At 38.7% G+C, this 27,454-nt stretch overlaps 1 protein-coding gene across 1 annotated transcript in view; it reads right to left on the reverse strand.

Annotated features, from left to right (window-relative positions):
* The window catches only part of DCDC1 (doublecortin domain containing 1), a 236,116-nt gene that overhangs the window by 188,624 nt on the left and 20,038 nt on the right, over positions 1–27,454 (reverse strand). The window contains exons 5-7 of the mRNA XM_060275323.1: positions 27,024–27,186; positions 8,391–8,596; positions 6,667–6,760 (exon numbers count right to left, since the gene is read on the reverse strand). Of these exons, the coding sequence (XP_060131306.1) occupies positions 6,667–6,760; positions 8,391–8,596; positions 27,024–27,186 (463 nt within the window). The remainder of the gene's footprint in view (positions 1–6,666; positions 6,761–8,390; positions 8,597–27,023; positions 27,187–27,454) is intronic.

Raw genomic sequence — 27,454 nt, forward strand, 5'->3', positions numbered from 1 at the left:
TCAGTCTCTACAGCTACAACAGGCGCTACAACCTTCCAACAGCTTGACCCTCACCCCCAAAGGCGCACTCCTCCACTGTCTCCTGAAATAGATGGATGCCAACAAGATTCCTGGTTAATTTCCAAGCATGATTTAAAATACTAGTGTTTAACTTGAAGCCCTCCGTGGCTTGAGACCCAAATACCTGAAGGACCATTATGTCCACATCAATTTGGCTCAGACAATGAGGATTTTATCAGTAGCTTGCTCTGAGTGGGGCAACTGAAGAGAGGCCCTTCTATTGTGGGACTCCATCTGTGGAACAGAAGTCATTTTAGAGCCATTCAGAGCCATATTTTTTCAAGATTTTTTAAACCCCTGCTGTTTTATTGCTGTTTTTATCAATTATGTTTTATCGTTCTATTTCTGTTTTGTTTTATATTTATGTTATAAATAATATTTTATTGATTTATTTTAATTTTGTAAATCACCCTGAACATTTTTATAACTTTCAAAATTTAAATCACCTGATATTGTATCAAAAAGCATGATACATATATTACAACTCAGAATACCAGGTGTAAACTATCCATTCAAGTCTATTGGACAAAGTTATCTTAAGTGAAAGTGTTACAGAGCCAAATCATATTTGGGTCAGAGCAGCTGAAAGTTATCACTTACTGTCTGACTGACCTACCATGCTCACACTTTCCTCCCAAAACATGCACAAAACAGTTCAAATACTGTTTGAATTCAGGGATTCTACTGGGAGGCAGATAGGTAACTTCAAACGCAGCTGGTCTCTCCTTGTCTGCTTTGCACAGGATGAAGGTTACAAATGATCTGTGAAATTCTCGCTTACCATGTGAAACTGCCTTCCTTTCGAGCACTTAAATAAATGTGGGAAGGTTCTTTTTCACCAGTAAGAAATGTTCAAATAAATACAGGATCCTCCCAGTTCATTAGTTAGCTTATACCTGAAGTCCTTGGAACAGGAATGCATTAAGCCCAAGGTCCACTCTTGACCTGAACCAAGGTAGAAGTCTAAGACCAAATAACATTCTACCTTCTCTGTTGGAGACAGGGTACTTCTGAATAACAGTTGCTAGAAGTTGGAGGAGTGCTTGCTTGTGTGTTTGCCACAGACACCTGATTGGTCTCTGTGAGAACAGGATGCTGGACTAGATGGCCACTGACATGATCCAGCAAGAACTTTTTTGTGTTCTTAACATTTTAACAGTCCGCAATGAAAGATTAAATTGACGTGGGAGTGTTGACATTAGTAGTGGAAGTGCATTGGAAAAATCATCCTCATTTATGGGAACTGTCAAGATTGTGCTTTTAAGGCACAAACCAGGAAAGCAGGTTTAAGCAATAAATTGGTTTGTAACCATTTTAGAGAAGTCGGAAAATGCAAATGTATTTTGCTATACATTGCTATATGACAAGAAATATATGAAAAGATATACTCTATAAATAGAAAGAGGGCTACATCTGGTTTTGAGAAGAAAGTCCATTTTACACCGGGGGGGGGGGGGTGTTTTGGAGGTGCTGGGAACTCTCAGGAATTTTTCTATTTTAGAAGTAAAATAATGGTCTCTAAAAAGACAAGTTGAGCCACAGCATGTTTAATCAAAGGGAATAAAAGCCAATACAATCCATCTCATTCCCTCAACTAAAATTCAAATAAGGAAAAGTACTATTTGAATTAAGAGACTATAGGGGGGGGCAGACACATACTGGGACCATTATCCAGACCATTAGCCTACTGCTTCAGCAGACTTCCATGCATGCAACAGCACTTCCTCCCACAAAATCAGCTGCAGGGGGTTGAGGCATAGCTGCCAAGTTATCCCTTTTTTTAAGGGAAATTCCCTTATGCTGAATAGGCTTCCTCGTGAGAAAAGGGAAAACTTGGCAGCTATGGGTTGAGGGACCATCAGGGACAGATTTTGGGAATGTGGGCAGAGGGGAGGAAATGCAAGTCCTGTTGTACCAGAGGAGCTAAACACACAAAGCATTGGATAATAGTTGTCAAAACTCCTGTCCCATATGCTATGACAGAGGCTCTTACATGCAAAAAGTAAGAAAGCTTCATTCAAGGCTTATAATGGTTCAGATCAGGATATAGATACAAATTGCCAAAAGCAGTATTAGAGAGTTCGAGAACAGCATCAGACTGGATTAAAGCTCACTCACAAGACTCTTTTCTCTCTATGTGCCGGTGCTCTTGGAAGCACATGTTTCTTCAAGGGGTGTGGGTCTCCCTCCCATTGGTGATGTGATGGGGGTCAGCCCCACTGGCTCCTCACCTCCTGACTGTCTAATGCTCTCCTCCATTGCTAGGGAATCTCTCCACTCCATGGGTGGGGCAGGACAGGGAGCTTCCCAGCCTCTAACGGCAAAGGAGCAGAGCTGACATCACCTCAGGCTTCTCCCTGCCAATGGTGTCCTCCATACCCTCCCCTCTTCTTCCTGCTCTGACAGCAACTGCCAACCCAGCCCTGAGCCAGTTGGGATTGCGGGGCTCATGACCTCTTTGTGATGAGGGAAAGTGGCGCTGACCTGATACTTCTGCTATATCACTCACACACTGGAAGAAAGCAACTTCAGATGCTATGGCCTACTGCCATACAGTGAAAACCTTTCACCCTTACTTAAGAATTATTTGAGTTATTTTGTACATATCTAGATTAAAAACTCCCCTTCATGGATCACTGCCTTGTCGTGGCGAAGGGGCTTGAAGCTCCAATAAGCTATGAGCTATGCCATGCAGGGCTACCCAAGATGGACAGGTCATAGCCAAGAGTTTAGACTAAATGTGATCCACCTGGAGAAGGAACTGGCAAACCACTCCAGTATTTTGCCATGAAAACTCCATGGACATAAAGAAGGAGAAGCTTTGAGAAGAAAGTGATAGTTCCCAAGGCATGCTCAGGTTCATGGGGTCATGGAGGGTAAAAATGACTAAGACTAAACAACAACAACAGATTAAAAACTACAGTATAAGAATTATAATCACACTTCCACCAGGTTACCACTCTCTTATTCTTGTTAGTCTCTTTTTGTGGTCCCTACATCACATATTTGAAGTAGCTGCCAGATACCACCAAGTTTATCTTTTTCAGCCCTCTTAATGTAACTTATATCTCAGGGTGTTCTTATGGGCAGTAGTAGAAAAAAATAATAAGAAATGTGTTTCAAAACAAAAGTCTGGATAAATAATAATAATGTTGAAATAGCATCTTAAAAATCCATGTAGGGCATTCAATCAAAACTTAAATAAACATTTGGTTTGTGCCGCCTTCATCAAGTAGATTTAAATGATTTTTTAAAGAAGATTTTGTTATTTTTGTGACTGGTGGGAGTTTTTAATCAAGCCTACAATTAGCTGAATGATTTTTTCCCCCATACTGTTTTGGTAATGGTGATGCAACTGTGGGACTCGCAGCCCTTGGTGTACAATATTCAAAAGTGTGGTCTGCAGACTCAGCCTGAGTGATGGAGGGAACACATGCTATGTTTAAATGATCCTGACGTATTTTACTCAAACAAAACTAATCTAACAGCTGTTGTGTACTTTTGTTTATGTGTTATATGTCAAATCTTATTGTCCCCAAGGTACTTATGAGAGATGCTTTAGCATTCACTCTCTTAAATACTGATGCCTACCCGAATTTGGATTTTTCCACTATTGAGCAGAATGACAAGCACACGATTGCTGTACTTAAAGCAATCTTTCACAGCTGCCTTGCTTCTTCACTGATCCCATTAAATTGACGGCATATGCCTGTGGGGTCTACAGTGTTACAATACTGCAGAACAAGATGCTGATTTGTATAATGCAATCTAACAGAACATGACTTTATTGGGGATGAAACGTTTCTTGGGTCATTTTTTACTTTACTTGAGTAACATTTAATTTAGATACTCGTCCCTTGTGGCCTTTACAGAGTACCTGGTTACGTTAATTGTTTAGATGTTTGTGAACTCTGACACCCAAATGGGTAGCGAGCATGAAATCCTATAAAATTCCTTCATTTCTAAAATGCAACATGAGTCATGTCTTTTCTAAAACTGAGTGAAGTCGCTGTGTATTAAATATGCTGCCACATCTTCTGCTTGAGCAAGTGGACCAAAATGGTGTGAATTGTTAATGCCTTGCTGCTTTGGTTCACGGCTTGTGATTGATCATTTGTAACTATATCTACTCCTTGTTCCATGAAATCAAGTATGGAGTAATGGGTTCATCAGATTTTTGGGTTAAATTGAGAGTGAAGAGGTACTGTGTGTGGAAATAAGAGTTGCCATGTTCGGGGCTGGCCTTGTAACAGCATGGAATCTAAAGGCGATATTCAAAACCAAATCACTCATCATACGCTTACTGATTCTGAATAGGGCCCATTTGCAGGGGACATTTGGTAGTTTTCCAATAGACTTTATGCCTCTTTCCTACTTCTAGCACTGTACAAACAATGTTATAGAAAAAGTCTACACAGGTCAAAGTAGAAAAGATATTTATACATCTTTCTCTATACAAACAAAAATAGTGTTCAACTCTATTATTCAATTCTTTTTCACTCCTTGTATTATCAATATATTTCAATAACTCTGGCAATAAAAATATAATTCAGCACTATAACTTTGAAACAACTCTGTCACCATCATTTAAGCCTCAAAGCAAATAAATTTGTTATGCTAGCCTTAGGTATGCTATAAACTAGTGACATTTTTAGCTGGTGGCTAGCTACTGCAACATGTTAAGGTATTACTCAAAGAGTGATGTGCGGAATCAAGGAAAGTAAAAGCAAATAACCAGAAGCAATTGCATTTAATAATGAACACAGTCCAGACAAGCACTTAAGTCTTACTAATTTCAATGAAAGCAGATGCCCAACACTACCATTTAAACCAATGGGTTCTAAACTTGATTAACTTTGGCCAATAGCTTCTGAAGACTTGAAAAAGAATGTGTGTTGCCCAAACTACTCACTGCTTCCACGGCTTTGTGACAAACAACCATACATAATTAATCTCTGTTAAATTAAAGTAAAACATGATCTGCATCAGTTAAGTATGATTGCCAGAAGCTAGTTAGCTATAGATTCTATTTTTGCACCTTAGAATAAAATGTATTTGTTTATTTAGCAAGGTTTATATAGTGTTCAATAACAAAGTCTAAGTAGTTTTCATAAAATGGTATCAAATATTAATTAATATAGCAATAACATTACCAAAATATAGATTAAAAACATCAGGTTTCTTTTAAAACAAACAAACAAACAAACACAAATGTATGTAATAAAATAACATGTCTGGATAAAAGTAAAGGTAAAGGACCCCTGACAGTTAAGTCCAGTCGCAAACGACTCTGGGGTTGCAGCGCTCATCTCGCTTTACTGGCCGAGGGAGCCGGTGTTTGTCCACAGACAGTTTTTCCAGGTCATGTGGCCAGCATGACTAACATAGCTGTCAAGTTCTCCCTTTTTTTAAGGGAAATTCCCTTATGCTGAATAGGCTTCCTCGTGAGAAAACTTGACAGCTATGATGACTAAGCAGCTTCTGGCAAAACCAGAGCAGCGCACAGAAACGCCGTTTACCTTCCCGCCGGAGCGGTACCTATTTATCTACTTGCACTTTTGAACTGCTAGGTTGGCAGGAGCTGGGACCGAGCAACGGGAGCTCACCCTATCAGGCATAAATTCAGGCATAAATTGCAGCCTTCTGGCTACAAGGAAGGCAGAAACAAACTGCCAACACCAATCTGGTTGCTGCAACCCCAGAAGAATATTGTAAAGCTGGAAAGGGGGAAGAAGAAAAAATCAAAATGAGTAAGGGGCTGGATCAGCTCCCCTACGAGGAAAAGTTACTATAGCTGGAGAACATGATGGGTGTATAAAAAGCTATGCATGGTGTGGGTAAAATGGATATAGGATTTTATTCCTCTCTGATAATACTAGAACCCATAGTTATCCAATGATGCTGCTGAACACAAAATGACAAAAGTACTTCTTCAGAATAGGGAGTTAAACTAGGGAATTCACTACCACAAAATGTAGTGATAGCCACCAACTTGGGAGAGATTTAAAAGGGGATAAGGTCATCAATGTCTAATGGTCATGACAGCTGACTACTGCCTCCAGGACTGCAGGTGGAATGCCTCTGAATACCAGTTGCTGAGGAACATGAATGGGGTGAATGCCATCCATCCTATGTCCTGTTTGCACACCTTCCATATGCATCTGCTTGGTCACAGAGACCAGGATATGGGACTAGATGGACTTTCAGTCTGATCTAGTAGGGTTCTGATTAGGTCCTTGTCAGGTACCCTGGCTAAAAACTATTTTCCTGACCTGAAGAAGTAGCCACAAATGTCAGTTCATAGCAATCTTAAAATGCCAGACTGAAATAAAGACTGAAACACGAAAGGCTGCAACAAGATGCTATGGATTATCAAAGAGGGTGAGACTTTCGCATATGAATTCTCTCTTCTTTTTAGTATAGTGGAATAATAATTCTTGATACTAAGTTCATATCGATAAATATATATATGCCTGCTTTTGAAATATAAGACAGTAATTCCAATTGTCTTCATTTCCCCACACACATTTATATATACAGTAGCTAATGCATGGCATTCATTTATAAAAATAAAAAACAGCAAAATGTATAGTAATTTCTACTTACCACTCAAGAGATCTTCAATTTTTTCTCCATGCATATTATACATATACTTTGCTGGTGAAACAAGGTTCAGTCTCATGGTACAAGCATCTAGAAACTTCACAAATTAAAAATAGTTTCACTAAATATGGAAAACTTTAGAATTTTTTTTAAGGAATAAAAATATTTGGTCAACACTGTATGGTTACACAGTTTGTTTTCTAGGGAGAAAGTAATGATTTTGTAGGGGCTGCCATGTTCCCTTAATTCTACCTTTATTTGTGGTGGTTCACAACTAAGGTTCCATCTTTCCACTTATTTCTTCTGCTGATTCCACATTCCTCAAGTGATACCAACCAATCAGTGATCACATAGTGAATGTGTAGAAGTCACAATGTTCATTAGCCAATCAGCCAAAGCCAACTAAAGGTTCTTTCACACTTTTGCTTGACCTTTATTTTGATCATACTGTGCACTTATTAATTACCTTGGGTCTGAGAACTTTTCTCATTGGTCCATAGCTGTGCCTTGTGAAAACCCAATCTTACCCACTGAACTGAAGCGCAGTTAAGCAAAAGCTCTCTTCAGATTTTCCACACATCTGATAAGATCTGATTCAGTGGATAAGATTGGATTTTTTACAAGGCACAGCCCTGGAACGAGAAAGGCTCCCAGACCTGAGGAAATTAATTAAGACACAATACAATCAAAATATGGGTCAGGCAAAAGTGTGGATGAGCCCTGAGACAGAGAGGCCAATGCTCTTGTTCTGAATAAGCAAACTGTTTTGTCTCCCTTTCTATGTGATCCCCCAAATATTGCTATAAGGGACCATACAGTGGTACCTCAGTTTGTGAATGCAATCCGTTCCGCCGAGGCGTTTGCTCGCCGAGGCGTTTGCTCGCCGAAGGCATGCTTCTGCACGTGCGCGAAGCACCGTTAGAGCACTTCTGATCGCTTCTGCGCATCTGACGCCACGGAACCCGGATGTAAACACTTCTGGGTCCGTGGCGCTCATAAACGGAGGCGTTTGTAAACAGAGGTAGGCGTAAACAGAGGTTCCACTGTATTACCAAACTTCAGTTGGAGAAATAAGAAAAATGTCAGGCCAAGGAAGAGAAGGATACGGAAAGTGGTAACTCTGTGGTCCCCTTCATTAAGCAAAGAGACACAAAGTTTTAGGCTTCTGTTTTGTTCTACCTCTCTCATTTTGCACCAGGCAAGACCTAAGAAGCTACTTTTCCAATTTCTTTAAATCTCCATTCTCCATGTAATTCCTTCAAGTTTTTTGTTTTTTGTTTTTGTTTCTTTTCCTTTTTTCTTCCACACAAATAAAAAAAACCCCAAACACATGTACTTATAAAGTCTTTGCAAAGCTCTACAACTTGACCGATACGAATTTCTTCATCTTTTCTACCCCATGGACATCGTAAGTACACCAAGGCAGTAAAAAAATAATCCACCATGATGTTCTGCATTTTGAATCGCTGTGTCTCTTTTGAAGTGGTTACATGGACATGAATGGGGGCAATTCCAGAGTAGAACCATGGAAGATAATGGCCTAATTAAAACAAAAACAATAACTGCAGTGCATAGTAACAGCAGTCCAGTGAATTGGGTGTGGATATATATATATTTAAATAAAATCTGCAGCTGAATCTCTATTGCAATCATATAAGTAAAATGGATAAATACATTAGGGGAATGATATTTTTCACACATTTGTGCTCTGCCACATGCAAGCTTACCTTTTCATTCTGGTCTGGGGGAGAAGATATTTCATAACCATCCTGCCCCATACAGTTCTTAAACACCAAAAATCTGACAGTGGGCTTCTCAGTAAGTGTCTTCATACATATGGATAGTACAGGCTTGGTTTTTCTCTTCTTGATACCTTTAGGAAAGACTAGGCCATTCAGTGTCCAAGTTGCCTTCTCCGTTAACAACAGATGGTCTGGAAGGGAAAAGGTAAAGTCAATATTTGGCTTCAGAATTAAAAGTGAACACATCGTGCTCCCTTTCCCCTATTACCTTAATAACACACTGGCTTGTATCCATATAAAAGCTGATATTTTTGGAAATACGACCCCATCTTCCCACAAACCGTGACATAAGCTGTAGCAAGCTGTCTCTACTGATAGCCTGCATAAATCATCATTCCTGAAGGGAACAGATGTTCAGGGTATGAAAGAGTAATACCACAATTTAGTCATAATTAAAATTCACCTTAGCATGCCTCTGTAACTGATCAGAGAGGAACATTTTACTTCTCCATCTACGAAAATAAATGCTTTTCATCACCTTTGCTTCACAAAAAGCAAAGGTTCTTGTCTCCAGTTCTTAACCTGCATTTGCTTTGGTTCACACTATTCACAATGTATCTCACAAACCATCCATTTAACAGTTCACTTCCTAATTCTCCTCTATAAGTCTGAATGACCTACATAACATCACAGAAAATCAAGAATTTGAAATAATAGTTACGTTCTTAACTCTTAACCAATTATTTTGGGAACCAATTTCGCTAAAAGCTGGGGTACAAATCTAAGTAATAAGAATAGGGGGGGGACAATCCCAGGAGTTTTGCCTACTGCTTTCCGAAACACACTATGCTGAAAAAGCCACATTATTTCACCACCTTTTATCAAGCTGGGTGAGGTAGGAGAGAACAAAAGTGGGCATACTATTGTTCTTGCCCCCAAATTTTATAGATTTAAAATGGACTACAGTCGTACCTTGGAAGTCGAATGGAATCCGTTCTGGAAGTCCGTTCGACTTCCAAAACATTCGGAAACCAAAGTGTAGCTTCTGATTGGCTGGAGGAAGCTCCTGCAACCAATTGGAAGCCGCGGAAGGCCTCGTCGGACATTTGGGTTCCAAAGAACGTTTGCAAACCGGAACACTCACTTCCGGGTTTGCGGTGTCCAGGAGCCAAAATGTTCGACTCGCAAGGCATTCGGAATCCAAGGTACAAGCATACAGAAGAATTCTGAAAACGTAACTTGATAAGTCATGACAAAAACTGAATAGTTACTTCATTCAGTTCTAATAGGAACACACAGATTCTTTGGGAAGTAAAGACCTTCTGGAGTAGATTTTGGAGCTGCATGGGGAGCTGGGCATGGGAGGTAAAAAGGCTGTTGCACAAATGGATACAACAATTTGCTGTTTCCAGGGTGCCTTTTCATCTTCAAAGCAATAACAAAGTCCAAAAAATCTAAAATGGAAAAACTGCAGTTGTCAAAAAGGGAGTGGAAATTGAGTGAGTTTTAATATCCTCATCTCAAAGCACTGCCTTTGTTGCTACAATGCGCTAGGTATTAAATCTTTCCACATACAACGCACACGTAAAGGCACAATAGTTATTCAACAGTAACGTTAAGCTGCAGCAAATAAATGTGAATTTAATACACAGAGAGAAGGATAGGAACAACTTATACGGTAAAATAAGCAATCATACTTTCAGTTAAGTTAGACAAACAATTTTTAGGATGGCGCAAGTGATGTTTTTCCAGTTGATTCAAATGCATAAATTTTGCTATATTTTTTAGCTAGGGCTAGAACATGATTGTGACATTTTAAAAGCTTCCATAGCACCCTGTGGTCCTGATCCAGCTAATGTAAAACATGACTAAGGCCTTTGGAAAGCAAGTGGAGCAGAGGAGTACCTAGGGTCCCTTGCACACTTGGCAAGAAGCTGTATCAGCACACCCACCCACAATCACTTTGCCACAATAGCCACCTTAGAAATCACAACATTTTACGTGACCCAAGTACTTGAAGCATTCTGAGTGAGGGCAAGGTGAGGAGGAAAGGCAAAACAAAACAAAAGCACGCCTTTGCATTGCAGTGTGAGAAGGATGTGAAGCTTCTCCCGTGTTTGATTTCGCCACGAAAGCAGTGGCGTATCACCACACACAAAAACATCATACACTCCATCATCCAATGGGTGATTTTTGTGCCCCCCTCTGACTGCATCCTCAGCGACGGTCGGTTTCACCAGCCCCATGGTCATTAACTGGTACTACTACTTTCATTTAGACTTGATGTTGGATTGGGTTTTTTGTTCACATCTTGTTGAATGTATATCATTGGTCACTGGCTCCTCCACTAGGACTGATACATGCTATTTTAGAGTTACAAAAGGCATCTGCAGTTTTTAATCTTGAAATTTGCATTGTTATATACTCTGTTTCTTCCATATTTTTCTAAACATTTCAGGCATGCAGCTCTTTCTTTAAACTGAAGTGTTGCAAAGGAATTTGTGCAAAACTCTGAAGGATGAAGCTGAATCCATTTGTCTTCAGTCATTGCTGCTCAGTATCCCAGCTGCTGCAGGAGGTACTGTCCACCGTCATGATTTCCTGCAGCAGAGCTTGGCCACCCTCTGCAGCAGTGCCTCTCCCACTGTTGCCACCAACACTGCCATTGAAGCTCCCTGGGCTTCTTTGAGTATCAGAATAACTAAACCTGAGCTGGTGTCTCTCATCAACCGCCTCAAGAGCCAAGGACTTTTCAGCCAGTTCTGCTGCTATTGCCTGGCCAACATGAACACCAAGGTGCTGAAGAAAGCTTAGCTAGGATAAGTCAACCGCACTGAGTGGGTTAGAATCCTCCTGATTAACTGTTCCTCAATTCACACCTTGAGGGTTCATGCCTATATGCCTATTAGGCCACTGGAGGCAGCAGGTCATGATTAATCCCCCTAGGTAGCAAAAGCTCTTCCTGTTGAGTAGCTGTTTGTCAGAATAGTGGCCACGTCTTCTGAGGTGCAGTCCTCGAGGGGAAGAGCTACAACTCTGTGGTGGAGCATTTGCTCTGCAGACAGAAGATTCCACGTTCAATCTAGGTAAGGCTGGGAATGTACTGTCTCAAACCCAAGAGATAGTACAATGTGCTGTATGGGTCCCTATGAATCAGACCACAAGCAACAGAAAGCTACACACACACACACACACACACACACACACACACACCTATACATATATACCAGGCATCCCCAAACTGAGGCCCTCCAGGTGTTTTGGCCTACAACTCCCATGATCCCTAGCTAACAGGACCAGTGGTTGGGGAAGATGGGGATCCCTAGCTAACAGGACCAGTGGTTGGGGAAGATGGGAACTGTAGCCCAAAACATCTAGAGGGCCACAGTTTGGAGATGCTTGATATATACCATAAGCTACTCAAACTAGATAGACCAATGGTCTGGCGGTAAAAGACAGCTCTTTTATGTGCAAGTGGTGGGAGAGCAGGGGATTGGTGTTACATTTGTTGAGACCATGACCCTTTTGTAAAAAATGAACTTATTACAATTTAATTCAATAGATCCTAATAGAAAACAAGAAGCCATTTTTCTGCTTTAATAACCAACTTTTCCAAATTTAATTTATGCTTTTAAAATCCAATAATCTTTAATATAATTATGTCTTCTAACCAAAATACAATTTGCTGCAATGGTTATAGCCAGGTCACATTCCTATCTTTAGTTTTAGTCACTCCCTGTTCTTTAAATACTTGACTTCTTTGTTCCTGCATGCTCTGAAGTGCCATTCTGTATTGCCACAGGCACAATGGCTATGTTTTTACTAGCAATGAAAGCAGTTGTCATTAGACTTTAAATTCAATAGCATCATTTTGACATATTTGAAGTATGTCTTAATTTAAAATTTGATTAAAATTACAAACACCCCAACTTGTATGCCAATCAAAATATGTTTAGCCCCTCATTTGAACTTTTATATGAACTATCCATATGTGCAACTCATACAATCAATAGGAATTAAAGATTTTTTTTCAAGATTGTAAACATGTATTTTAATAAACCTGAAAAGATAATTACAAGATCAAAAATTATTTGTAGTGGATGAACAACTAATTTATATATGTCAATAATTATTTCCATCAAAACTATGGAACTACAACTGATTTAAGAACACAGTACAGTGACTCCATTATGCACTGGACAAGGAAGAACCTCTTTGCATACGTGAATAATTTCTCTTAACAGAACGAGACGCCAATATGTATATATAACTTTAATTCACACCAGCTCTAAGAGTGAAGCTTGCTCTGCAGCTTCTGTTGTTACTTCTACACTGCTGCTGCTGCTTCTCCTAAGGCAGGCTTCCTCAACCTCAGCCCTCCAGGTGTTTTTGGCCTACAACTCCCATGATCCCTAGCTAGCAGGACCAGTGGTCAGGGATGCTGGGAATTGTAGTCTCATAACATCTGGAGGGCCGAGGTTGAGGAAGCTTGTCCTAAGGTTTCTGAAGAAAGCACTCTGTTCAATTATTCGGGCTTTGGTTATATCCAGATTACTGCATGATTTTGTCAAATAAGTATGCATAGCAGGATGGCCAGTGTGGTGCCCCCCCCCCCCAAGATGTTGGTCTACAACTCCAACAATCTTTGGCTGTTTGTACTGGTGCTGATACGTGTTGTAGTTCAACAACATCTGGGGGCACAATGGTGGCTATCCCTCATCAATATTACACTCAGGACAGAGTTACATTAACAGCCACCAGTAGTTTTACAATGTAAACTACCCACACCGGTGAGAAAAATAGTGTTCTAATAGTTATCCAAAGAGCCCTTGGCACTGTCACTGCATAAAGTTAATATCCTTCAGCTGCATAATAGCATTAGAAAAAAACTTTTTGTCAAGTATTTCCTACCTTGAAATATCAAAGGAGAATTTAACAACATAACTGATTTTCAAATGCAGCAGTATGTTGAAGACTGAAGGAGACTTGGGGCAATAATATGGAAACTTTCTAACGGCAAGCTCTTCCACAGTCAGAAGCAGATTACATTTAAATTGTGGAAAATAAACTGTTCAAATCACCTTAAGTCCAGTCAATGGTAGACTTGAAATATATTGCCAGGCCAAGGCACTACTGGGGGAAGATACATTTTATTTATACATTTTTTCCCCAGAGAACGGTTTAAAATTTAATAGAATGGAAGTTAAATTTGGCTGTGTTTTGGTTTTGTCCTGCCACTGGGGAAAATAGAACCAAAGCAAAGTTCTGTTCAGTGAATAGTCATATTTTAAACTGTGCATTTAAATTTTATTGTGGTTTTAGAAAATTATCAACAAAATATAATGGATACATTTTAAATAAATAAATAAAATCTGTAACTTAGGACAAAATCATCTCTCTTCTACAATTCATGATGTATTTGTGTATGCACACACACACACACACAAATTAAAAGGGAAATTGAAAAATCTGTGATAATATATGTTTAGCACCATGTTCATTAAACTGATTTTTTTATATAAAAACCCTGACATAAATATGACAAGAGTGATTAATTTTCAGTGTGCTTATGAGAAAAAGTGTTATACTGTTGTTTGGAATGCTGCTTGGAATTGAAACATTTCCAAATCTGTCAATAATTAGAAATTAAAACAATGAGAATCTATAATTCCAATGACACTTGCTACTTCCAGAAGATGGCTTATTTTAAATGTGCTCACACTTATTCTTGTCAATGAAGACCTGCCATAGCAAATTATATCATTTTGGGAAATTGCATGACATTTAGCAGAAAATATCTCCCTTGTTATCTGAAGATAGTTTTGAAACATGGCATCATTCTTTAGTAGATTTTTGAAGGGTTTTTTTTAAATATACCGGTATATATATATATATATATATATATATATATATATATATGAAAAAAGCTCAACTTGCAGTGTTCGCTTTCACTTAACATTATCTGAAGACCTGGAAATTTCACATGCAATGTAATGTAGCAGACTGAGCTAGAACATTTGGAGAAGAAACTTTATGGTGGCAATAGTACTTTTAAAGTATTATAAAGTTCTGTGCCTATATTCCTGTCCCTGATGAAGATATAGAATCTTGCAGGATAGTGACCTTAGAGATTTGGTCAAGCATTTGGAGAAGAAGAAGAAGAAGAAGAAGAAGAAGAAGAAGAAGAAGAAGAAGAAGAAGAAGAAGAAGAAGAAGAAGAAGAAGAAGAAGAAGAAGGACAGAACGAAGCATGTCTTAGTATGGAGTGCCCATTTCCTGACCAAGCTCCTCTAACTTCCTGGGGTTCAGTCTGCAGTTTATTTCGAAATGTGAAATAAACTGCAGACTGAACCTCAGGAAGTTAGAGGAGCTTGATCAGGAAGCTCCTCTATTTCGAAACAGGAAGTTTTGAAATAAACATTATGTTTGTATTAAAATGAGTGCCCAGGTGTGGTAATGGATTGGATGAAGGTCAATCCAGAGGTCCTGTTAGTAGGTGATTTGTCTACTTCGGCTAGTGGATTTAATTTTGTGCTGGATGAGATTGCGCTCTTCTTGAAGGAACAAGTTAGAACAAGTTGTATAGGGGTCCTCATTGATCAGACTTTGCCGCTGCAAACAGAAAAGGCACTCAGTTCTACAGAGGAAACCTAACAGCTTAGGCTGGTGCACCAGCTGCAAAGCCTGTTGTTGTTGTTGTTGTTTAGTTGTTTAGTCGTGTCCGACTCTTCGTGACCCCATGGACCAGAGCACGCCAGGCACTCCTGTCTTGCACTGCTTCCTGCAGTTTGGTCAGACTCATGTTCGTAGCTTCAAGAACACTGTCCAACCATCTCGTCCTCTGTTGTCCCCTTCTCCTTGTGCCCTCAATCTTTTCCAACACAAGGGTCTTTTCCACGGAGTCTTCTCTCCTCATGAGGTGGCCAAAGTATTGGAGCCTCAGCTTCATGATCTGTCCTTCTAACGAGCACTCAGGGCTGATTTCCTTAAGAATGGATAGGTTTGATCTTCTTGCAGTCCATGGGATTCTCAATAGTCTCCTCCAGCACCATAATTCAAAAGCATCAATTCTTCGGCGATCAGCCTTCTTTATGGTCCAGCTCTCACTTCCATATATCACTACTGGGAAAACCATAGCTTGAACTATACGGACCTTTGTCAGCAAGGTGATGTCTCTGCTTTTTAAGATGCTGTCTAGGTTTGTCATTGCTTTTCTCCCAAGAAGCAGGCGTCTTTTAATTTCGTGGCTGCTGTCACCACCTAGACAGAGGTAACTTAGCCCTGGCAACCACCAAATTAAAATACTGTAATTAATACTGTAATTATATGTAGGGTTGCCTTTGAAGACAGTTTGCACACAACTGGACAATCTGGACACTGCTAAATACAGCTGCAAGGTTATTAATGGGACTGGCATTATGATGTTACATCTGTGTTTTTCCAACTGTACTGGTTGTCAGTTAATGTCTGGCATCAATTCAAAGTACTGGTTTTGACTCTGGACTGGGTTTCCTGGAGAATCCTGGTACTGTATTGCTTTCCTACCATTTTGGTATGAGGCAAGTACCTTTCTAAAATTTCCCTTTATACACTCAGTAGATCATTGCATTCTGCATGAAATCTTCTCCTTCAAGTCCCAAAAATATAAGAAGGCCACTCTGTAGCAACTTGAAGCAGCTCTTTCAGCAGGGGCAATGCACCCTGTTTCATCACAGGAAGTTCCACCATGTCACCCCTGGTGGAGAAGTGGCACCATCATCAACATCCATTTCCAGCAAGATTGCACCAAAATTGCACAAGATCTCGGAGTTTTGGAGAGATGTTGCCAGAAACTGGTGTGGTCTCGACTGAAATCAGTGGTGGGGTGCTGCCTCAGGGGCTTCTGCCATCTGAAATGACAGCCTCACCCTGCCTAATGGCTGCGTTGGCCCCGGCTTTCAGTGTGGGTACGCCTGCTCGGTGGTACAGTATAGCATTCTTGTTGACATACAGCAGTTGCACATTATCTGTACTTTCCAGAAACTATTTTTGTTTCAATAAGCTTTACTAGCTTGATGAAATGGTGTGTGCTGAAAAGATTCATTTTGCATTGGGTTTAAAGCTTTTTTTTTTTCCTTTTCGATCATCTTAAATGCAATAAATCATGTTTTTTTAAGATATGTCTGTAAATGATGTTGATGTATATATGTAAAAGATGTTTTAGGGTTTTCCCCCCTGTGTTCAGACTTTCTCTCTTTTATTGTATTTGATTGTGTTCTTTTGTTTTATTGTGAATTGAACTTTTTGTAAGCTGCCCTGGGAGCTTACAATGAATGGAGTATACACTCAATAATAATTTTTCAGGAACACTCCTCTATTATGTTCAAGTGAATTTAAAAATATCTTAAACATACCCATGTACTACTACTACTACTACTACTACTACTACTACTAATAATAATAATAATAAATAGCAGTATTCTGATAATAATACTAAATAATAAGAATAGCATAACCAAATAGGGAAAAATTATTTATTTGGTTTTTCAAATTAAAATTTTACAGTCACATTATCCAACTTACAACATAAAAACAAGATTCCAAGGAATCTCTTGGACTTCCCTCCTCCCCTTTGTGGGTCCTATTGTTAATCATTTCCTGCTACATTTTTTATGATAATCCAAATATTTTACCTGTCCATTGTGTCCAAAATTCACCATTAAACTACAAGTGATAGCCATATCTAAACTGAATGAACTACATAGGAAAGCAAGGAGATTGGGCCCATGTCAAGTACTAGTCATAATCATGGACCAATTGAAATTAATGTACCCAAGTTAGTCATGTTTATTAATTTTAGTGAGTCCTCTCTGAGCAGGACTAACACCAGATACAACTCTTAGTGATAGAATTCATGTATATTCATGTATATTCTTAGATCAATTGTTTTTGCTTTCATTATCCTGAAGTTTTAAAAAATAATAATATTTAAAGCAGCAATATAAACCAATGATAAGCTTATCTAGTTAAACCAGAAAAGTGATTCATTTGAGCCAAGTGTAATAAATAACTCAGGCAGAATACTGGCAATATCTAAGACTTTGCATGGCAAATATCCAGAAAGCTTGAAAGGATGTTGATAATTAATTATATGCTCAACTGAATGAACACTAGCTACCTAAAAACTAAGAGGAGTTTTATTTTCCAGGTTACAACAATGTGACACCTACAACTAAATTATAGAAAGTATAAAATTTCAGAATCAGGTCTGCGTTGGAGTTATGGAGAGATGTCAGAGAGCTGGTTAACATGTAACACTAAGCAATTGCTTAGCACAGAGGTAGCCAATGTTGTGCGCTCCATATGTTGCTGAACTCCACGTCCCATCAACCCTAACTGGCATAGCCAATGATGGGAGTTACAGTCCAACAGCACTTGAAGAGCACCATGTTGGCTATCCTTGGTTTATTGCCATATGAATGATCCCCAGCATGTCCAAGAGAAACATAAGGCTAATTGTCCATTCCTCCTCATTTTGTGTGGCCACAAGAAAGACTGGTAAAATTATTTCCGGGCTGAAAGAATTTCAAAGCCAAATCTCAGCTGGGCAAACATGGTGCCTGCATTTTTCCTACTTTTAAGGGTCAGCTGCTAAACAAGAAGGGCTATAGCTCAGCAGCAGAGCATCTGCTGTGCATGCTGAAGTTTCCAGATCCTAAGACAACTTCAAAGCATGTCGTGAAGCTGGTTTGTTTAACTAACCATTGTTCGTTTTTAACACATAATGCTAAGATGAGATTCTTTGCTCGGGCTCCCTCAGACTCATCCATATAGCACTAAACTATAATTGAAAATTACACGCAAGCCAAACCAGAAACTACAAAACATAATCGCTGGATGGAATGCCTAGACAAATTCTGCGTAATTTTATGTCAAGGATCAATCCAGTTTTTTAAAAAAGATCCACATGAATCTAGCAATATAATATGGATTACATCCTACAAAGCCCTTAGTCATAGGATCCGAATGAAGTTATAAGCTGCATGAGGCCTAATAAAACAATCCAGATCAAAGGAATAGTTTTGCAGTGGGGGAGTGCTAATAGACACTGTATTGCTGCAGGTAGCAGTTGTGGCCAATAACATGTTCTCCACCTACATCTGGCACCCTTTCCTGGAAAACAAGAACATAGCCCTCAGAAAACATACTGTAACTTGGCAATCAGTAGGTAGGGTACCCAGGTATCATATGCCAGTTAGTGTGGTCATTAACATACACACCACACAGATTCAATATATACCTCTCCAAATCCACACATACCCATAATCATTCAAATTCAGAGACATTAATTACCAATTTGTATCTATTCATTTCAAAGTGATGGTATTAACTTTTAAAGCCCAAAGCAGAGTGATCATAGCTTGATTCTGAGCTAGAAGGAACAATAGTCTTTACTTTGTATAACACAGATTCCGATGCTTCTGTTCCACCTCTGGAATGCTATGAACTGTCTTGCTAGAGCTTTGAGAGAACTAAGGGCTGTTAGATGTAGCTGTGACTGCAAATACCAGCTGAACAGAGTGGTTTTTGGTGAAAAGACAGAACGGGGAGCAAAGGTTAACCCAGTAAAATCTTAGTTACAGGTAGGTAGCCGTGTTGGTCTGAGTCGAAGCAAAATAAAAAAATTCCTTCAGTAGCACCTTAAAGACCAACTAAGTTTATATTTTGGTATGAGCTTTCGTGTGCATGCACACTTCTTCAGATACACAGAATATCTGAAGAATATCTGAAGAAGTGTGCATGCACACGAAAGCTCATACCAAAATATAAACTTAGTTGGTCTTTAAGGTGCTACTGAAGGAATTTTTTTATTTTCCAGTAAAATCTTGATCCACTTCAGGACCTTGTGTTGCTTCTCTTTCTGAGATAATAATAAAAAATGACCCAGTGCTAAGCACACTGTTTAAAACAGGGGTCAGCAAACTTTTTCAGCAGGGGGCCAGTCCACTGTCCCTCAGACCTTGTGGGGGGCCAGACTATATTTTGAAAAAAAATATGAACGAATTCCTATGCCCCACAAATAACCCAGAGATGCATTTTAAATAAAAGAACACATTCTACTCATGTAAAAACATGCTGATTCCTGGACCGTCCGAGGGCCGGATTTAGGAGGTGATTGGGCCACATCCGGCCCCCGGGCCTTAGTTTGGGGAACCCTGGTTTAAAATATGTGCTTAATGTTGAGATTAAGTTTTACATATCTCTCCACTCCCAACAATCCCCTTAAATGCCAAGTGTGGAAGGGAAATTATAGCTCAACCTTAGTGATGTTACAGGTACTAATAGGTCTTAGTGACAGTTGAGCACCTCTACCTGGAAAAGGAGATTTCAGATCTAGCACGTGCCTCCTAAGGTGCCACAAAACCTTGTCAAGTCAATTTGCCAGTCACAGATATGCAAAATATGTGTTGCACAGTCAGACCATAGTATAGTGTTACAGGAACAAAGCTCACCACGACTTCAGCTCTGCGTTCTCTCCTCCTCCTCCAGTATAACAATGAAGAGATATTAAGCTTCCACTTCTGTTTTTGATTAACAGAAGATAAGCAGTATCTAAGCCCTAAACTGTGGTGAATCTTGAAAGTATGAAACCTGTTTGTTTCAACTAACAATAATTAAGATGAACCACAGTTTCTTTGTGTTCAGATGCCTTGGCAATCTGCTGTTAATCTAAACAGAAGTAATGCTTCCAGACTCCTCATGCTAAACAATGGTTTACTGTCCAAACCAACCTCCCCTCTCTCTTACACACCCTACAAATTGCAATGTAAGGTACATCGAAGACATAAAAATATTTACTTTTAATTTTAGTTTTGTGATATTACTGGCAACTAAAACCAAGCTATTAAACAGGAAAGTATCAAATAATCTCCATAAAACATGAAAGAAGCTTTTTAAAAAAAGATATTTGCTATCTTTCAAGTACGGTAGCAATTTCTGAAAGAGCAGCACTAGAAAATATTGGCCACTTGTTTTGTAAATCTTAGGGAAGTATTTATAAACACTGTATTAAAATAGTCATAAATAAAGCAGCCAGGCTGTTTCTCAAAATCCACAGGGGAAAACTAGATTAACAGGCAGATTGAAAACTTAATTGCCAGAAAATATTGACCAATGTGTAGATAAATAAGTGACACAACATAGAAAAGAACAATGAGAAACAGAAGAAGAGTTGCAATGGTACCACAGTAGTGGTAACAATGGCCTAAATTCCACACAACCACATTTTTGTTGTTGAGGAGAAAATCCTAGTGGCAACCTGTCATACATTTCCTTCAAACTGAAGTAATCACAGTGGGTCATCTGCGAGCTCAGTAGTCAGTTTCTAAAAAGAACAGCAGCCATAATTTGAAAATGCTCTTTCTCCCATGCGAGGATACCCTGAATGGGTAAATACAAAAGGGATTATAGATGCAACTAACAAATAATCAGCAAAATAGTTTATGTAGCCTATATAAATTGCAATGGAAGCACCCTGATATAGTCCCTACGTGCTTTTTTATTCTTGATTTTTGTTGGACTCAAAGGGTTGTATTGAGTTAAATTTGGCATACTACTATTATTATTTATTAAATTTGTATGATGCCTTTCATCCATAAATCTCAGGGCAATTCACAATGTAAAATCTTAGAAATTAATGGTCAATGAAATTAATGGCCATAACATAGGGTCATTAATATCAATGTATCTACTCCAAGTAAAGGTTGGTTGAATACCACTGAAGGCTACCACAACAATTCAATTCAACCCCTTTAAAAACCCTTAAGAAACATCTCCCTGAGCTTCAAGTGCATAAAACGAAGACATGGATTAAATGCTTTAAATCAAAATTTACCTCTGATTAGGTTTTGGATTAATAGTTATTTTTTTCCACTTTATCTAGTTTATTAATTTGTATGCTTCATTTGTTGGCAGCTTTTAAGTTGTCTTGATCACTGAAACTGGAAGCGGTCAGTTGCCCGGTCAGATAGGCCTCAATGCCATAGGCGGCTAGAGACTAAATGCCTATTCCCTTCATTTCAGGATGAAAGACTGACTGTTGCTTGGAGGAAGAGAGAAAACAGCAATAAGAGGTGGCCCTCTCCCTGAGCTAACCTTTCCTCAGCCATATCTAGAGTCTAGCAGCTAGACTGTAGCCCATGAAAGGGTAGAGGGTGGTACCTCTGTGAGCAAGAGAAGGAAGGAGTGGGGGCAGGAAAGCTTTTGCTGGGTAAGCCAATTGTGAGTGCCTAAACCAGGCATCCCCAAACTTCGGCCCTCCAGATGTTTTGGACTACAATTCCCATCTTCCCCGACCACTGGTCCTGTTAGCTAGGGATCATGGGAGTTGTAGGCCAAAACAGCTGGAGGGCCGCAGTTTGGGGATGCCTGGCCTAAACTGAAAATGAGGCAGCATAATTTTTTTGAAGTTGGCTCCCAAATTACCTAACAGTGTTTAAGATACAGACAACATGATTTCTACACTCTGTCAACCTTTGGGAGAAGAGATTTATGCCAAGACAGATAAGCTCTAAAAACAAATTCAGTGAAGTGGACTGGATGGAAACTTATTTTACAAGCACTGCAGTTCTTTATTACACATAAAACACATTCAAAAGTTTCTGAATAAAAAGCAGACAGGATGAAGGCTTGAGCAAAAGTCACTTGATTTTAAACCAAAAGTATCTGAAGTTAATTTTAAAAGGCTGGCAACTAAGAAAATCTGGTGCAAGAAGCATCTAGACACTACATTTTGGACAGCTTTTAGGAACTGTCTTTTGTATGTAAACTTCAAGGTGCAAAAAGCTCATAGCTAACAGTAGGTAAAATTGGTGTGAAAAACACTCAAAGGTATTTTATTTTGATATTTCAATACCTCTAAACCAGATACCATAAAAAGGTGCACCATTATCAATTTTCCTGTATCAAGTTGATGGTTAACATAGTGTTCAGACTTGCACTAAACTTTCTGCATTGTAAACATTCTCATGGTACATGCATGATTGCTTCATTTGTCACTTGCATTTACTTGTATAAGAAGCCTCTTTGAATTTTCCAACTAAAATACATGCATGTTTTTGTGCTTGCCCACTCAAGACTTCGTTGTCAAGGTCGCTAGGGAAATTCCAATGCTTATTCTAGGGTTTCTGAAAAATTTCTCTAAATGAACATTCTTTCCTGGCTGGGATTTCATAGCAATTTTTTAATTAAAATTAAACCCTTTTTACATGTGGAAGACCATACTAAATTTTGAAATGTTATGCCCAATGTACTATGTCGAAATGGGACAGAAAATGCCAATTCATATTAATCTAAGAACATAGTGCAGCTTGAGCTAGCCTACTTTTTCTCAGTATCTGCAAGACAATCTTTAACAAAACAGGCAAAATACCATAATTCCTAGCACAATTGGAAGAATGAAACTCTAAAAACAGCTTCCTTGTTGCTTCAATGGTCTTATCTAGTCTCTGTAATCTTTAACCCATTTACTTTACACTTATTATTTTAGAGTTTGAAGGTTTCTCAAATATACTGGTGAGGATCCAAAAAACCAGACAAGAAGTTCCATCGGCCCAAAGCCAGTTTTAGCTTTTCATGAACAGGAGATCCACCATTCTCTTGAGTGTGCCCAAGTCCTTGTGCATGCCTGAAGTAGCTCTTTCAATCCAGACCACAATAATTCTTAAATAAACTCTAGCCAAATGAAATATGTAGCTTAAATAAACTTTGTCAGTCAAAACAGTGGCTTGCCTAAGGACACCTAGTGAGTTTTTAGTAGAGGTCAAATTTGAACCACGAGCTTCTAGATGAATAAACCGTGGTACCTCCGGTTGTGGATGGGATGGGTTGGATCCCGAGGTTTCTGCAACCAGAGGGACCACTTCTGCGCATGCGCGCACAGCGATCCACACTTCCAGGGTTGCCACTTTCGCAACCCAAAGTTTACATTACCTGAGAGTAACGTAAGCCGAGGTACTACTGTCTTTAGTCACATGCACTGCAGCAGGAAGATTTTGGGCATTGCGTGGCAGTACAGAGTCTCAAACAAAGACGTGCTCTCCCAAGCCCGCATTCCCAGCATGTTCATACTCCTGTCTCAGTGACATCTACACCAACTTGGTCATGTCCATAGAATGGAAGATGGCAGGATCTTCAAGGATGTGCTCTACAGGGAGCTGCCTTCAGGCACCAGGAACATTGGCAGACCAACTCTGTGTTACAACGATGCCTGCAAACAAGACAGGAAGGCTAGGGACATCAACCCAGCCACATGGGAACCCCTTGCAAGATGGCAGTGCCTGGAGACAAGCAGTCAGGTTGTGGATCACAGCAATGACCAGAGAAGGAATGACCACTGGGAGGAGTGCAGAGAGAAGAAACACTATGGCCCATCGACAGCAGCACATCTGCTCCAGCTGCAACACAACATATCTCTCTACCCAATGGTTTGACTTCACCCCCAAAGGCACAGTCCTCCATTGTCTCCTGAGACAGACAGATGTTGCCGCCAACACCACCAGTATGGCAACTAGGTCTTAAATAAAAACTTTAAGAGTGAGGCCCTGCACCAAAATTGGTTCAATGCATGGTCTTTCTTTCTATTCAGGTTTCCAGGCACACCATTTCATTCTTTCCCTTCCCTCATTGTCATTTCCCCGCCCCCAAGTGAGTCAGTGTTGCTGAGTCCCCATTGGGTTGTTTTGATGAAGTTTCCATTTTTTCCCCATCTCTTCATTCAGTTTTTTGAGGGGAGGTGGGGTGGGACAGACATACTATTGCTCAATCCCACTTACACTGAAGGTTTTGATTTCTCCACTGAATTTGATGGGCAGCTCTCAACTCTATCTCTGACATTTAAAAATAGCTTCCCAGTTAACCAGACAGTGTGACAGTTCTTTCCATTCTTTATATATCTATATATTTCTCTTTCTTTTCCTTTTCCAGCTACTACATTCAATTCCCTTCACATTCAGTTATCAAGCCTCCCCCTGCGCCTAAGTTTCTCAACTTTCCATGACATCACGTTTTCATAAGCTGTCTGGGGAATTTTTCTTATTGCTTAGCTTTTTCTTTCTAAGCTAATTTTTTTTTACATTTCCAAAGCTTTGGGTTAACCCATGTCTACTGATGCTTCTCTCTTGTGTGTGGTTGGTGTGGTTTTAGCTCCAGCTTCACAAACACAGGAAGACTTGAATTCGTTTTAGTATATATGAGGGTGGTGCTCATCTAATCTCAAATTACTCTCCCCACACTGTCAGTTTTATTTATGTTTTGTATCAGAAAAGGATGCCCTCCTTGTGACATGTCTTACCAATTTATTGATTTTTACAAATTATATTTATTGTAAATGCTCCTGGATTGTATATCACAGTAACAGTCTTGTTCAAATGTTTTTACATACAGAATTCAGAAAACAAAATACTGACTGCGTTGAATCCATTTACAGAATGCATTCAAATCATTTGGGATAAATCTGTGATCCCATTTAATTTATAAGCCAGACTGTAAAAAGACCTATTGGATGTTCTTGGTGGGTCTTCTATGCATATCACTGAATTTTCCTGTAATACTTACCCTAGCAGAGCCCTTTTAATGGACACACAATATGCTACACTGTGCCCAACCTCACCTACTCTTTCTTTTCTCAAAAGACAAGGCACATCTGCCACCTGCTCTAGTCTGAGTCCCAGAAACAACTGTCGAGCAGCAAAAAGATTGATTATCAGTCAAATACTATTGCAGTACACCAGATTTTGGTAGGTTAAGCTTGCTGATCCAGCAAGAGTTGGTGTGAAATTTTCAGTAATGTGTGCCAACATTTTGGTGCTAAAGGAACAGCAGTGCATGTCATGATGAAACACAGCCAAAAGATGCAGACAAAGCAGAGAAGTTTTTGTTGGATGAGAATGAAGTAGAGGTAAAGAAAGAAAGAAATGCTTGATGAATTGGAAAATACAAGCATTCATTAAATATGCCTGGAAAAGTAACCGCACCTTACATAAAATATCACACTGGCTATGAATATTATTATAACATTAGATTTATCTCAGTAACTCCTAAGATGTTGAGACAATGTGAATATTGTTGTTTATATGTCAGAACAGCAGGAAAATTCATTACTCCTACATGAACTAAAAAAAGACAAAATATTTTTTTGGCTAAATTTATTCTCCTTATTGAGTTAATAGACTAAAACATACTCAATGGATCATTTGGACTGTATTCAAGAAGACTGTCATATCATCTGCAATACTACACTACATGCATAATTCATGAGTTATGAAGAAATATAATTTATTCCAAAACATTGCAGGAATATATATTAAATGGCTCAACTAGTGGGGGAAACCTAAGTATTCCCATCATTCTAGAATATTTATATGGTATGCTTCTTTTATAGATATTTATAGGAATTCCAGTGATTAAGCATAATTTGCTCTTCTCACAGTAATCTGTTTCTAAAATACAAAACCAGCTATTTCTTTTGTCTGAGTCAACTGAATGCAAAACCATTTGTAAACAGTTTTCAGTGCAATTAATGTATTTTACAAAACACAAAGATGAATGTTTGTGTTGCTTTTCATCAACATTTAAACAAAATTCCAATTTTTATATAAACTCTAGAATGGTACTACACCTACAATTGTAAAAGATTTTAAACAATAACAATGTATCAACTGAAAGCAGTTTACTTTTATCCTCTAAAACACACTACTTCCAACTACAGTATAGTATTTTTAAATTGTTGGGTATTACTGAATGGTGTGGCGTTACAGATTGATTCTTAAACCATTCCAGCTTAAAATACAACATTATTTGGCTAATATTTAATACAATATTTATCCAGTTATATTCTGATCATAAATCCAGTTATATTATATGTCACATTTCAATGGCAATTCCATAAATAAATTTGTATTTAAATGTACTAGTCATTTAGTCAAGTAAAATTTTGCCAAAATAAAAACCCATCTGCAACAAAATTGAAAATAGCAGCAATATAAAATTCTACAGTACGCTCATAAGTAAACCTGAAAGCATATTACAAGAATTAGCGACATGAGAAAGTAAATTCAGATATCATGCTAAAAGAGGTTCAAATTTCAAAATGAAATATTAGAGCAGGTGTACATATACATTTCTGTGTAACTTCAACATGAATATTTCACATTGTGGCATCAGCAGTCTGATAATTATTTTAATGCTTTGTCTTAATAAAGGTCAAATGACGAAATTAATAAAGTACTCAAACTCTGAACTATTATTTTTGCTAGTGTAATAAGCCTAATGAATTGTGTCTGTTAGATGTCAGAGAAACTAAACAGTAAATTCAATAATCTCTTATTTAATTTATTATATTTTCACCATTTAACCTCCTGCAGGCTCCCTAATGTCTATTCAGATCTATATTAAATTAAGCACCAATGCTAATGAAGGGCAATAAACGTGGCTGTCAGTAGATTTTTCTTTCATTAAGCACATTATCCTCTTACTGAGCTGTAAATGAGTAAACATTAGTTTTGTTAAACCAAGCAAAAAGACAGGATGAAAATCATTTTTAATTGCACCCCTTAAGCCGTTGACACTGGCATTTTTTACCTTTAATTTTTTTGAATGGATCTGAAAAGGGCTCTCCAGTTGAAATATAAACGTCAGCATCATGGGGTATGTCTATAGCATTGAGTGCTTCAGTGCCGTCTGCCAAGAAGACTCGTCGTGCAGCCATATTCAGCTTCAGCTTTCCAGTGCACTTCTCTAGCAGCTAAATCAGACCCAAAAGGTAAGAAAAAATAAGAAAAAAATATACTCATGTTAATTACTAAAATTTAATCAATAATCAATACTTAAAAACCAAATCCTAACTAATTTCCCTCAACACAGTATATGTGCATCCAATTGCTAAGCATTACCTATCAATGTTATTATTTGACTACCATTTAATTGTTTTGATTCTGCAGAAACTCCAAATTCTACTTTACATTTTATGGCTTCTGTTTTACGTTATATAATTGAAGGTAAAAATGCAATAA

This window comes from Zootoca vivipara, chromosome 1 (assembly GCF_963506605.1).
Source record: "Zootoca vivipara chromosome 1, rZooViv1.1, whole genome shotgun sequence".
Taxonomy (NCBI): domain Eukaryota; kingdom Metazoa; phylum Chordata; class Lepidosauria; order Squamata; family Lacertidae; genus Zootoca; species Zootoca vivipara.